General features: G+C 38.7%; 1 protein-coding gene across 2 annotated transcripts in view; it reads right to left on the bottom strand.

The window, feature by feature from the left end:
* The window catches only part of KLHL2 (kelch like family member 2), a 76,682-nt gene that overhangs the window by 41,157 nt on the left and 21,475 nt on the right, over positions 1–14,050 (bottom strand). Inside the window, exons 3-4 of one of the 2 annotated variants that reach the window (XM_054576118.1) lie at positions 13,594–13,700; positions 6,976–7,097 (exon numbers count right to left, since the gene is read on the bottom strand). In XM_054576118.1, the coding sequence (XP_054432093.1) occupies positions 6,976–7,097; positions 13,594–13,700 (229 nt within the window). Of the gene's footprint in view, positions 1–6,975; positions 7,098–13,593; positions 13,701–14,050 lie in introns of those variants that run through there. The other variant, XM_054576119.1, reaches the window with a different exon arrangement.

Here is a 14,050-nt window from a genome sequence, read left to right as displayed (position 1 = left end):
AGGGGTGAGGGATTTATTGGGAAGAGGTTTGAATTTATAAATGCTGAATATCTTGATTTAGGTGTGGGTTAATGGGTGTAAGCACTTATTAAAACTTAGTAAATAGAACAGTTAAGATCTATGGTATGTAAATTATACCCCACTAGGGGAAAAAAAAAATGAGTGCTTTAAGCCCACACCAACAGGTTTACTAGAAGGCAGTGGAAGGCCTTTGTATGTTAGGAAATAATATTTTAAGTAGGAAATAATCCTATCTGATAGAATCCAAAATAAAAAAGTAAACAAAATCAAATGTATTTCCATGACCAGATTTCTACAGTTGTATTCATAAAGGTAATTTAAAATAGCAGCTTGTGAATATGTTATAGAACAATATATGTTATATAGCTACAGAATTTTTTTTACAAAAAATAAGTTTTGCCCTGACTGGTATTGCTAAGTGGGTTGGGCATTGTCCTGAGGACTGAGGGGTCACCAGTTTGATTCCCAGTTGGGGCACATGCCTGGGCTGAGGGCCAAGTCCTCAGTTCAGGGCACGCAAGGGGTGATCAATGTCTCTCTCACACATCGATGTTTCTCTCCCTCTCTTTCTTCCTCCCTTCCTCTCTCTAAAAACAAATAAATGAAATCTCTTAAAAGGAACATTTTTTAAAAATAAAAAAATAAAGGTTTCATAAATTCTGTATCGTACAGAAAGGCACAAGTATCCTGAAACCAGATGATCTTCAGAAACATGAATTTTACTAACCTGACAAAAGGATTAAGACATCAAGGTCCAAAAGGTAATATTTTTAAAAATTGTCTGTCAACAATGCTAGGGTTTATAAAAACTGTGGCTGATCTCAAAGCAAATATGCCAGAACCACAGGTTACTTAACAATGCTGGACTCTCACCACATAAACAAGTTTGAAAAAAAGAGTACTCTGACCACTGAGTAGAGGTCTGATACAAACTCACTATCCCACTCAGGTGCCGCACCTAAACAACATGAGGTAAAGACCAAAGAGCCAGGGAAAAAAATCCACCTAATAAGGACTTCGGTGTATTTCCAACTTTTCTCATCCCTGCTCCAATTACTACCACCTTGCTATAACATGCTACGTCATAAATCAAGATAGAGTCATATTTTTGTTCATCAGGATAATGCCTTTTATGTACCACATGAACCTGCTTAAAACACGAATTACAAAAATGATTCAATTGTGTAGACATACATTTTCAAAATTATACATCCAATATACAACATATTGTATATTATTTATACAATATAAAACCACAAGTCGCTTAATTACTAATGCTTCCAGAGTACCTCCAAACACAAAGTTAAAAAACTATTTCCAGTTTGATGTCCATCAAGTTTAATAAGCCTCTAGATTTTCTCAAACAGGCTGGCCTCAATGGCTTCCTCCATACTAAATTTATTTTCATTTTTAATCTTTTAATTTTATATCTTTCCATCACCATTTATCCCCTTCCATGTTCTATATCCACCCTCCCCCGCCCCCACAATCTCCCCACTGTTGTCCAGGTATGTGTTGTCATTTTTTGTTTTTTTTTATTTTCATATGTTCTGTATTCCTAACTTATATAGAGAGTAAAAGACTTCATTAGTGTGACTGGAGAATGAATATTCTAATCAAATAGTTTAATTAAAGTTATGAGGACTATTACCATTAACACCACCCTGCAGCACCCTATTTAAACCTTAATTTGTCACTCAACCTTGAACTTTTTACCATGGACTGCATGCTGCCCTTAGTTTAAAAAATATTTATTGGGTGCTCGCTCCCCTATATCAGCGCCTCTATTCCTGGCCCCACTCATTTCTGACTCACACCTCAATTCCAACCAAGCATTTAGTAAGTCCCAGCATGTCTCACCTGCTCATACACCAGTTATAACCATGGGACAAGGCCACATGGTGTTTAACTAGCAAAGCCAAAATTCAAATCCAGTCTAAGTCTATACTCTATTTATTTTGTTTTGTCCTTGTTAATTTTTTGTAGCATCAGGATTTAGCATAAGACCGAGGACTTAGCAGATACTCCACCGATGTCTATTTAACTGATAGGGTGTCTTCAAAATCCATTTTTAAGATAAATATTCATCTCATGGGAATCTCATGTCAATGTTTATCTAAACAATGCAGAAATGCATGCAGCGAAAGCACTCTTTACCAGCTTCTGCTCACCTATGCACCTGACTGCTGGCAACCGAATCTCCCCATCCCTTCTGTAAAGTATACTCTCTGATATGCTTGCACATTTCTGCCCCTCGACCAGAGTTGCACTTTATCAACTTATACATGTTGGGCTTGCTCCCAAGTCTGTTTATGACACCTGCAATTATTACTAAATAAATAGGTGTAATCCAATAAAATGTGAGTGTAAAAAGAGCTGTTTCTATGAAGACTAAGTTGATTGCTTTAGAACCACTTGACCAATGTGGTAACGCAAAAAGAAACTTTTTAATCAAATTAGACATGGAAGGAATGAAAGAGAAATTGTATAATTTGAAGATGACTTTGCACTGACATTTCAAGCATCTCAGTTCTCACTGTACTTAAAAAAAAACTGGAAGATGAGAATGGATGCACCATTATGATGTGGTATGTGCAAGAAAGAGCACATGGCTCTCCAAGCAGCTGACCATACTTAGTTTTACAATAAAAAATCGGCATACAATTGCACAGTTATGCGTTTTGGATTAAAATGAAACATCTAGAGTATACACTACATGTATTCTTTCTTAATGGTTGCTCCACTTTAACAGCTGTTCTCGATTAAGCGGTCAACCACATCCACAGGCCTCCTGCAAAAGAAGGCCCTTCCAGTGACAGCCTCCTTTTAGGAACGATTCATGGATGGAACACCCTACAACAATATACTGCTGTCACTTCCTTTCTAAAACAAACAAAACCAACCTGCCCTACACCACCAGTAAAATGGACACAGTATGTTGAATTTTCTCCTGTACTGAGATTGTGTTAAACACTCTCGTGGCTCCTTACCATAAATAAATTTTAAAGGTCTCTTGAAACACTCTCATTTAAATTCAGTTCCATAAATAAATACATAAATACATAAATAAATACTGTTCCCTTTTTAAAAGGATGAAATTTTCTATATTAAATAATTTCAATTTATGCAACATGTTAAGTTTCATGAGCCGTTTAAAACCCATCCATTCAAAATCATCAGATGTTTATTAAAATCTTCTGAGATGATAAAAGTTATAATGTATACAGGATTTGTGGCTGGCTGAACACTCACAATAGTTGGGAATAAAAGAATTTACTCATATTTGTCACTATTAACATCCCTACCTTTGCTTTTCACACTTACATCAAGTGAAAAACTCTTACCTACCTTTAGCAAGCTGAAACAAATACCCAAAAGCTAAGAAGTAAAAATGTATGTAACAAAATCACAAATTTAGCAATGAAGTAAATGTTTTTAGAAATTCAAGCTCCTTTAGGACTTTCCAAAAATGATAATCAACAGATAAAATGAAGAATAAATCTTCCATAGTTTTTGGGTAATAAAAACTTTTCAGTTATAAAAGTAGTTTTATTTAACTTACAAACTCTTTTTAAGCAACACTAATCAATTACAACTTAATAGCTGCTGCGTGGTGTTGAACTAATTAATTAACCTTCCTGAGCTTCCTCATTTACAAAATGGAGTAATACCTATCTCATTTGCTAGTAATATGTAAACTGTCTAGTGCACAGCTGAAAATAAATTCATGTGACACCCTTCATATGTATATAAAGCCAAATATTCTTAACAGTGATGGAGGCAGAGAGACAACAAAGTATATGAATTCTCCCAAAGTGTATGCAAAACTTTGTGCATATATGCTTACGTACACTTTACTTGGGAAAGGATCCACAGGTTTTCATCTGATTCTCTAAGCAGACCATACCCCAAAAAGTTTAAAAGCCTTTGGCTTTACTGCCTGTCCCCAGATTCATAAAGTTTATAAAATTTAACTGAGAACTCTAGACACCAGTTAACTTTAAATTACTCAAGAACAACCACAACAAAAAGTTCAATTAAAAGCATGATCATGGTATGGTATACATTCTTTTATTTCTCTTATAAAAAATAAACAAACTTTAATTTACTTGGCTCAAATTATTTCCCAGCCTTACTGTAAATCAAATACCCAAATTCAAAACCAAAATTTAAAAATGTAAAACAAACAAACAAAAAACAGTAACATACACACAAACAGGGAAACCTTAAATAGCCAAGAATTAAAGCTCTATTACTTGTATAATACAGTAACAATTGTTCCTTCTTTGGAGTTAATTTTTCAAATTACTTCACCCCTTCATTCTGATTCAAAGTTAACAACCTTAACTTCAAACAGCTATTATGTATGTGTTTTCACTGTGTGCAATAAGGAAGCTGTAAGGTATCACAGAAGGGACCCTACACTAGGAACCACGGAAAGCAAGGTTATGGTCCTGTTCTGTCACTCACTGACTCTCTGCACACAGCTGGACCTCAGCGTTCCGCGGTACTATAATCCTATATAAAAACATGCAATCCCGAAGTAAAAGACTAAGTTACCTGCTCTCCTAATGTTGCACTTCACTTTATTCCTAAAACAGAATCTTACAAAAGGGAGGACACCTGATAAGACATTTGATTCTAAGTCTAATGAGAAAATATGCCCAAAATAATAAGACTTTGAATTACAGACAGTTCTGTTCCCACTCTCAAGGCAGAAACACTCAGAGCAGAGCTTACACTGGGGACACTCCAAGCTTCAGCTGAGCATGAGTAAGAACACCAAACACCTTCCACCATACTGCTCCTTTCCTTAGTGCGAACGGCACTTACAAGAAAGATTTAACAACAAACATATAAGCAGACAAAAATAATGATAGATAAACCGTTACTTGTATTTCATTGAAAAAAAGTATGGAAAAGGGAGCTTATTTTAACTGATTTTATTTCCAAACTGTCCTTTCCAAAACAAGTTTCTCATTGAAATACAAAGTAAGGCTTTACATACCAAGATACCCTCTATGCTGAAAAGGGGTATCCCTCTTCCCACACACACACACGAAGCAACTATATGAAAGTTAAGCATTTAATAAGTAGGTCAAATACAACTCTGAATGTATTCCTGTAAAAGCTACACAATATACATGAAAGGCAAATTAGCCTGGCAAGACTTGGTTTTCTGAAAGGCTGTGATGACTAAAACTTCAGGACTAGAACATGATACTTATTAAAAGAAACCGGAGCGGCGTCCTCCAGCACAAGAACTACTACAAACAGCGTTCCAGGCTGAACTCACAGTCTAGTATCCTAGGCCTCCACCATCTTTTCCAATTTCCCCCACGTGGTGCATAGTGTGAATCCAAGAAAACAATCAGTAATTCATCTGCTGAAGGTCAGCTATAAAACACAATGAGGCCCATGCACTTAAATTATTTAAAAGGAGGAGAAAAAGAAACCCTAGATAAGGTCTCGTTGAAAATAATGCCACAGAATCCAGCAAACAGCATAACTGTACAAAAAAGACCAGAATGAGATAGCATGTTGGACTGTCATCACATGACATATACCAAACACTCCCCGCCACGTTAAAAAAAAAAGTTCACTCAGCACCGGATTCACAGCTTTCTACATGACTTCAATACCAGCCAAGGGTTTTTAAAACGCCTGACCTCACGGACAAGACTTCCAGGCAAACGTTGATGAGGCCACCTGGGAAAGATCACCATCGACTGCCAATATTTCAGATCTAATAAAAGTATTCAGATCTAATATTTCAGATCTAATAATAGTCTTATCAAGTTAAAGTGCAAAGATATCAATCTCCACATTCAAATATTTTATAGCACATTTCAACTAAGTTCAAAGGGACAAAAGATTGAATCCGTAATTTCTTATTTGTGCAAGTAGAATTTAGAGATTATTTCTTAAGTAATTAGACCTAATTCTTCTTGTGGCCCTCAGAACACAGTTTACCTGTTGGAAGGAGTATAAATAAATAAACTTTTATACAGATGGCATTTTGGCATATCTATCAAAAATTAAAATACACATGTACCCTTTGGCCCACCAGTTACATTTTGAGGAATTTATCCCAAGAAATTTTTGGATGCAGGTGCAAAAATGTTATTCACTACAGCATTTTGTAAAGGTGAAAAATCATATTGCTGATTAACATTTGGGGTACCACACAAAGGAATGAGCCAGACCCATATGTATGGATGTGTAAGGAACTCCGAGACAATTTATTTGTTCAGTGAAAATTGCAAGCCGCACAACAACAGGTATAGTAAAAACATATTTATGTCAAGAAAATTGTACGCATGTGTGTGTAACTGCATAGAAAATGGTCTGAAAGAATGCACAGCAAACAGAGGCTATCATCTGAAGAAAGAAAAGTGGGTCAATGTAAGTGGGTTGAGGTTGGCATGAGGGGAAGGGCAATTTCAGAGACAAACTTTTATTTTCTACTCCACATACATCTGTATTATTCATTTACATCATGTAGATAAAACATTTGATCTTTATAGAAAAGATGTAATGTCTAATTTTAGCTGAACTCTAGAAGCATCTAAAGAGAATGCTAAAATAATAAAAGAAGTAAAGGCTGTTGGTAGTCAAAAACATCCTTTGTGACTTTAACCTTCAAGGGAATAAAGACAAATGTGGGTAGCATCAATCAGCAGTTACAAGTGAGCATGACAGTGTTTTCATAAAAGAGCACGTGTCAATCAGAGAACAAAAGGATTTGCCTCTTAGAACTTGAAGAATATAAAAAATACTAAAATCAGAAATATTATTAAAAAGACATAAATCATTCCAAATGTCTCTGAAAAATACAGTTTTAACAATGAATCCTATTACTTTGGTACAAGATGTATTCTGGGTGGTATGTACTTTTGACTTAAAAAGCTGGCATGTAATAAAGCACTGAATGGTATGCAGTGTTTATCTTACCTGGACATTTTCTTCTGTAACCTGGATTTCTGCAGTGTAAACATAATCAATGAGCATCCTCAGGGTCCAGCCATCTACCTCTTTTATTCGGACTCTCTTTGCTCGGCTCTCACTCATCTCACCTAAAACACAAAGGAGTGAGAGTGACGCAGCGGCGGGATCCTGCTGAGGAAGTATCAATGCCAAGACAGACTCATCTATTTTCTTGCCACTCACTGTATTCAGTAAGCAACTTATCAGCCGCTTTTTGCAGGCCTAAAACATTCCCCTACCTCCCCTACAGGCTCACCTGAGCAAACCATAACATGTACTCTTGTCACCACTTGTACCTGAAAAAAATCCCATCACAATAATGAATGTGCCACATGTCTAACTGCATAAACTATAACACCTGTGTCCTTACAGATTCAGCAACTGATGCTGTCCATGGGTTGGTTGTTTATTTATTTATTTATTTTTGCAGGGGGGGGGCAAAGGGGAGGGGGAAAACTGCGCATTCTTCTGAGCAGTTTTGTTTTCTTTTTGCATTTCTGCTCATGACCAGAAGAGTCACAGGGTCACCCCCTGGCTGTGAACAGCAATGAACGGTTGCTGAGAAGGACCCATTTGGTTAGCAGCATCCATTCAACAAGCACACCAGTGCCTGCCGTGGCCGTGCACGGTCTGCGCTGGGCGCAGAGGCTCTGCCATCATCGGGAGGGCACAACGGTCATGCAGGACACAGTCTGAACGAGGTTACATAAGATGCTGCGGGAATGCAAGACAAAAGAGGGACCACAGAAGGGTTAGTTGACAGAAAATGCTCGTTATAAGATCTTCTAGCCCAAGTTCCAGTCCCGTTAGTCCCCTGTGCTAAAGGGGACTAACTTCATCCTGAAATCATTTCCATACCAGAATTTATTACGAAAGCCAGATACCCTTCTACATCACTGCCTGCTGAAAGCGGTAAAGGACCTCTCTCCCAAAACCCACAGAACTAATTAAGAATTCGGGGATCATAAATAAGATCCTCTCTTGTGGAAAGAAACAGGGAAGCAGAAAGGAGAAGGGATGGTCCCTAAACCAAAGGGACTTAGGAGAAGAGGAAGCAGGTTTATGTGTAGACAGCAAAATGGCCCTTGACATGGCCAGACATAAGCAATGAAATGGTGGGGAAAGAAAACTTCAACTAAAAACGACAAGGGCAGTCTAAAAACTGTGTCGAGAGCAGAAAGACAGGTTTCTAAAACTCATCAGATTTTAAAGATAAAAGCAGCAGCATGAAAACTGATGCTGGTGTCCTTCACCCTCACCTTAATCAGGCATCTTTTGTTACAAAAGGAACACGATGACCTCTAGGTTTCTTAAAAGTTCATTTCTTTTTCAGATACAGTGCACTGTCAGCAAAAAGCCTATCACTGCAGCATTATTCACAGTGGCCAAGACACGAAGACAACCAAGACGTCCTTCAACAGATAAATTGATAAAGATGTGGTACATATATACAGTGGAATACTGCTCAGCCACAGGAAAAGATTCAACACTGCCATTTGTGACAACATGGATGGACCCTGAGACTATTACACTAAGCAAAAGAAGTCAGTCAGAAAGCTAAGAACCATATAAATTCACTCATATGTGAGATATAAAATCAAAACTCATAGACACAGACAACAGTATGGTGGTTGCCAGTGGAAAGGGGGTGGAGGGTATACTAAAAGGGACCAAACAGATGGTGACACGATGACCTGACTTTGATGATGGGCACACAATGCAATATACATATCAGGTATCACAGAAATGTACACCTGAAACCTATATGGTCTCATTAACCAATGTCACCCCAATAAATTTAATTTAAAAAGAAAAAGAAAAGCCTAAGGGACTCCATCATTACACAAAATTCCTTTGCAAACACAAACCCTGGGAGAAAAGAAATAATAGTGATGCGCATTTAACTGCATGCTCCCCTGGGGATTATCTCTGACAAGGTCTCAGAAAGAAGCTGTTCTCCTGAGAGCTAAAGTATCTCAAAAACTATCCTACTTCCCAGGAGGGGGATGGGTAGGGGGAACATCCATCAGTGTCACAAGGGAAGGAGCTAGTTAAGAGAAAAGGGTACTTATGTCTATATAGCAGGAAGATAGGAGACTGGATTATGTGTCTCCTGTTAAAGCGCATTTCTTTTCCCCCCTTAAAGAAAAAGGGGAAAAAAGGAGGACTGAGGAACAGAGGGAAACCATTCTCTATCTGCATACAAGGCATCTTCTACTGTCCTTCTGGGTCTCGTGGATAGACTAGATTTGTATCATCCAGAAGCTCTTTTGTGCCAAAAGTAAAGATATTTTGGTGATTCCCATGTGGACTTTCATTGATTTATTTTTTTATCCTCACCCAAGAATATTTTTTCATTGCTTTTAGACAGAGAGTAAGGGAGGGAGAGAAACATGGATGAGAAACACTGATTGGCTGCCTCTTGTACGCACGCCCCCGACTGGACATAGTATGCCCCTGGGCCGGGAATCCAACCCGCAACCTAGGTATAAGCCCTGACCAGGTTTCAAACTTGCAACCTTTCGATTACCTGACAACGCTCCAACCAACTGAGCCGCACTGACCAGGGCTCCCACATGGACTTTTAGAATTAGCCACATCCAACTGACCCATAGGGCCCCTGTGATGTGCACAGCCGTCCGCAGCCTGGGGCTGCGCGCACATAAAGCCCGCACCTCTTTACCAAGGAAGGAATTCACTCCTCAGGGTTTAGGCATGACTTAGCTTAGAGAAAAATATTTACAAATATAACTGAAAAACCTACCAAGTCCCCTACCAAGCATATTTTAAATATTACTTTAAATATTTTAATATTTTAAATATTATAGTTTTTAAAACATTGCTCTAAGATGCACTTTACTAATTCATATATTCCTTACATCATTTTTAATATAAACTGTCTCTCCCCAGGAAAATGTATATCCACTTTTGGCAAATTCAACCCCAATCATACACAGCTTCAGAAACATTTTAATCTTTATTTTTCATATTTACAACCACAGATTGCATTGTAAGTTTAAAAAATTCTAGTAACCACTAAGAATCAAAACATATACTAAAGAGTTGTGAAAGCTATTTCTGTTATTTTAACATAGTACCTTAGTTATTGCCCTTTGCCATGTTCATAAAGAAAATCTTTAAACAGTATGGTTTTGCAAGATTTATTTTTGAAAATGCCTTTTTAAAAGATAGCCAGTGATACTGTACAGAGCTCATCTTGTATCATTTTTAACTTCCTGTACTCACTCTCTTGGATTAGAAGGTTGGTTTCTGTGTTTTTGAACATGTAAAAGCTACACTAGGATATCCACACAGACACCATCACTGAAAACCTGAGGATCACCCTGGACTCTCCCTTCTTCAGCCACCCATCCATGCCGTCACTCACCGAAGCCTGCAGAACTAACCTCAGACAGCTCTCACATCAACCCCCTCGCCTCTCCATCCCTTCGCCCACGGAGCTGCTGGGGCTCCCCCTCACCTCTGCCAACGCCACTGCAGGAGCCTCCTTGTTCTTTCCCTCCCTCCGGAACGGACTCCACAGCTCTGGCAGTGGCACCCAGAAGCCTTCACGGTCCCACCCAGGCATGCAGGCCTCTTCCACGTCCACCCCTGCTTTGCTATCCAGCCTCCTCTCTTTCTCCCACTTCTAGTCTTAAAATACACCAAGAAGGAGCTTTTTGTCCTTTTCCCTGTACACTGAGCGATTTCCTACCAAGATGTGTCTGTTGAGCTTGGTCCTCATCTCCCCACCCCCCTCACTCCACAGTCTAATCCCTACGGAATCTCTCCAGGTAGCCTCACTGGGCGGTGACCCAAGGCTGTGCTAGGCTCTCACCCTGAGTACGCGTGGGTACCTTCTGCAAAGCCACTCTATCATAACGATACCTAGTTCTCCCCACCTGAATTCTTAAGCTCCGGGAGAGGAGGGACGATGTCTTTCTTATCTCTGTATCATATAATGGCTGACATATGGTAAATACCCAGTAAATACTGGATGGATGAATGAATGACTAGAAGAATGAAATGTTAAACAAGTGCCAATTTAAGATGTAGCATTTTAACATAATTAATAACACTTAAATTAGTCTTGAACACGGGTATTCTAGCTATGAAGGATTTCATCAACAAACATTTATTGACATCCACCAAGTATTCTTGGAGGAGCCAAGCAATTTCACTAGTGAACTGAACCATCTCTACTTTGTTTGAGAGAAGAAATCGCGTCCTTCGAATTGTAAAAGCTTAAAGACGTAAGTGAGAATAGAAACATTTCCATTTCAAAAACTTTTAATCAGAACTCATGAAGCCCAGTGGTAGAAATTAAAATTCAATACTTCCCCACTACATTTTAGATACTTTAGCCTCTCATTTGTAAGTGAAACAGCTTTTTAAATTCCACATTTGTAACAAACAAGTAACTTTAAAAAAGAGAGGAGCTTGATACATTCTTTCTTAAGTAAACAGTTAACTTGGCCTTGCTCTAAGTAGACCCATACTTCAAAGTAAAAATATGGAACTATATCACAGAATTACTTTTCACCTCCCTTCTCTATCCAAAAACTCTAGGATGAGTAACAAGATTCCTTTTTAGGTGACATAGTTTGAACAAAAAACTCACCTACAGTTTATGGGAGATTAAAAACGGGCCAAAAAGGATCATCTGCATATTCTCCATTTTCTAAGAGGTGAGTCACAGCAAAACAAGGAGGGTGACGCCCTGTGCCACTGTAAACACTTCTTATTATCCATTAAGCAGGAGAACATAAACACGTGGCATATGACAGAATGGAAATATGTAAGGTCTACTTGACCTTCGTTATATTTTTTGTAATACACTTTAACAATGTTACAGACCAAGAAAAGAAATAAAGGGACTCATATTCTAGCAAATTTTAAATTAATATAGTATGTAAACTACACCACCTAGACCAAATCTCTGTATCTTCTTTACCTAATCTCTGCCAAACTGTTTGTTATTCAGTGGATTCAGAAGAAGAAAAAGTTCAAAGATTGCCAGATCGGTAAACAGCATCTGTTAATGAAGAACCATAAAAGTCTAGCCTACTGAGCACATGAAATGATGTGCAACATCATTAGTTATTAGGGAAGTGCAAAATAAAACTATAGTAGATGCCATTTCACACTCATTAGTGAAAACCCATGACTACAATTTTTTTTAAAAAGAAAGAGTAACAAGTTTTGTCAAGAAAGTTGGAGAAATGGGAACCCTTCTGCACTGCTGGTGGGAAAATAAATTGGTGCAGTCACTATGGAAAACAGCATAGCAAAAATTTAAATATAATTTTACCATATGAACCAGCAATTCTACTCGATATCTACCTACCCTCATGATAAATGAAAATATTTGTCTACACAAAGAACTATACACAAATGTTCACAGCAGCACTACTCATAATAGCCAAAACCTAGAAACAATCTGAATGTCCATCAACCGGTGAATGAATAATCAAAATGTGGTATATTCATACCATGGCATGTATTCAGCAATAAAAAGTAACAAATCAATGAAACATACTGGGACATGAAGTCTACGAGGGAAGGGGTGAAAACGATGATAGAAGGTGCATAAAAGAAGAAAAAAAGTCTAGTCGAAGCTTTCTTAATCTTCTGTTCTTACACAATATAAAGACATTTAGGAATTGAGAGTAAAACATATTAATAATAACAACCATGATAATTACTGCCAATATTAAATATTTTCTATGTGCTAAGTACTAAGAAATTCATACATAATCTCATTTTTGCAAAACCCTAAGAACTGAGTGATACTATTATTTTCCCAATTTCCCAGATGGGTAAATTGAAGGACAGACTGATAAAGTGACTGAGTAAAGCGCAGACTGATGAAGTGATTGATGATCCCAAAGGTCCACAATTCCAGCAAGGAATTCAGAAGTGGCAATAGCAGTGTCAGCTGAAGGACCACTTACAGAGACAGCACTTCACTAGGGAATTCCTAAATGAAGCCAATACATTTCAAATCGAGCCCTCCTCTTACAAGCCTGGAGATTCTGCTTAGAAGGGGCAGGGGTAACAAGAAAGATGCAAACCAGAGACGGAAAGGCCCACCAGGACACGAAAATTTGACGAGCCCCCCCTTTATTGTATTGCCTTGCCAAAGCACCCAGTGGAAGCGCCTTCCCAACTCGCCATCCCAGCCTGGCCCACAGCCCCTCTGCCGCCCTCCCTACATCCTGGATTATTGCACTCGGTTCAGGGACGGCAAGACTGCAACAGGCTGAAAAGTGAGGTAGCCTCCAAATCTCTCTGCTCCGCAAACACCAAGTTCTTTCTCTCCGCGTGGCCTTCTGCATTTGTCCTCCTCTGTGTAAGCCCTTGATATCCATTTGTTTTCAAGGAACAGCAGCCCCCTCCCCCGATGCTGCCCGTCACAGCCCTCCCTTCTGCATCCCTGCTCTGGGCGCACAGGCCTTCCCTCACTGTCACGTATTTAGCTGTGCACATCTCATCTCCCCAACAGCACAATGAGCCACTGGGGCAGGAAGTGCTCATACACTGTCCAGATCTAAAACAACAAGCCGTAGCTAAAATATTTCATACCTGTAAACATGGCGTGAAAATAAGGACTGCAGGCGGCCAGCACCACTCGATGAGCAGGGATTTCCATGTCTTCAGCCACAATCGTGACATCACACAGCAAATTTTGACTGTTTGCAAAGCAAAGAGAAAAAAATTTAATCATATCTATAAGTGTCCTGAGCATTCTATGCAAAAATGTTACAGTAAGAGCCCACTTTCCTGAGGTTGAGGCTGACTGAAAACTACCATCCTTTAGAAGAGGATTCCCACACAGGAAGTACACAAAAACTGTCATGACAAAGGCCAACTTGCCTTGGGCCTCACTCAGAATCTTGCCTTTGTTTAACAGAGAAATATTTCCACACTTGATTACTGATTACTGGCGGCAAACCATCAATGGATTGTTTAAGAAGTGCGTGTTTGAATTAAGAACAGCATCAGCAGAAATGGCAGATGGCAGCCTGACATTAAGAGGAAG

This window comes from Pteronotus mesoamericanus, unplaced genomic scaffold (assembly GCF_021234165.1).
Source record: "Pteronotus mesoamericanus isolate MK-2021 breed Mesoamerican mustached bat unplaced genomic scaffold, CSHL_Meso_final contig_32, whole genome shotgun sequence".
Classification (NCBI taxonomy): Eukaryota; Metazoa; Chordata; class Mammalia; order Chiroptera; family Mormoopidae; genus Pteronotus; species Pteronotus mesoamericanus.
Note: the sequence above shows the minus strand (reverse complement) of the source record. Positions and strands in the feature narration are given on the sequence as shown.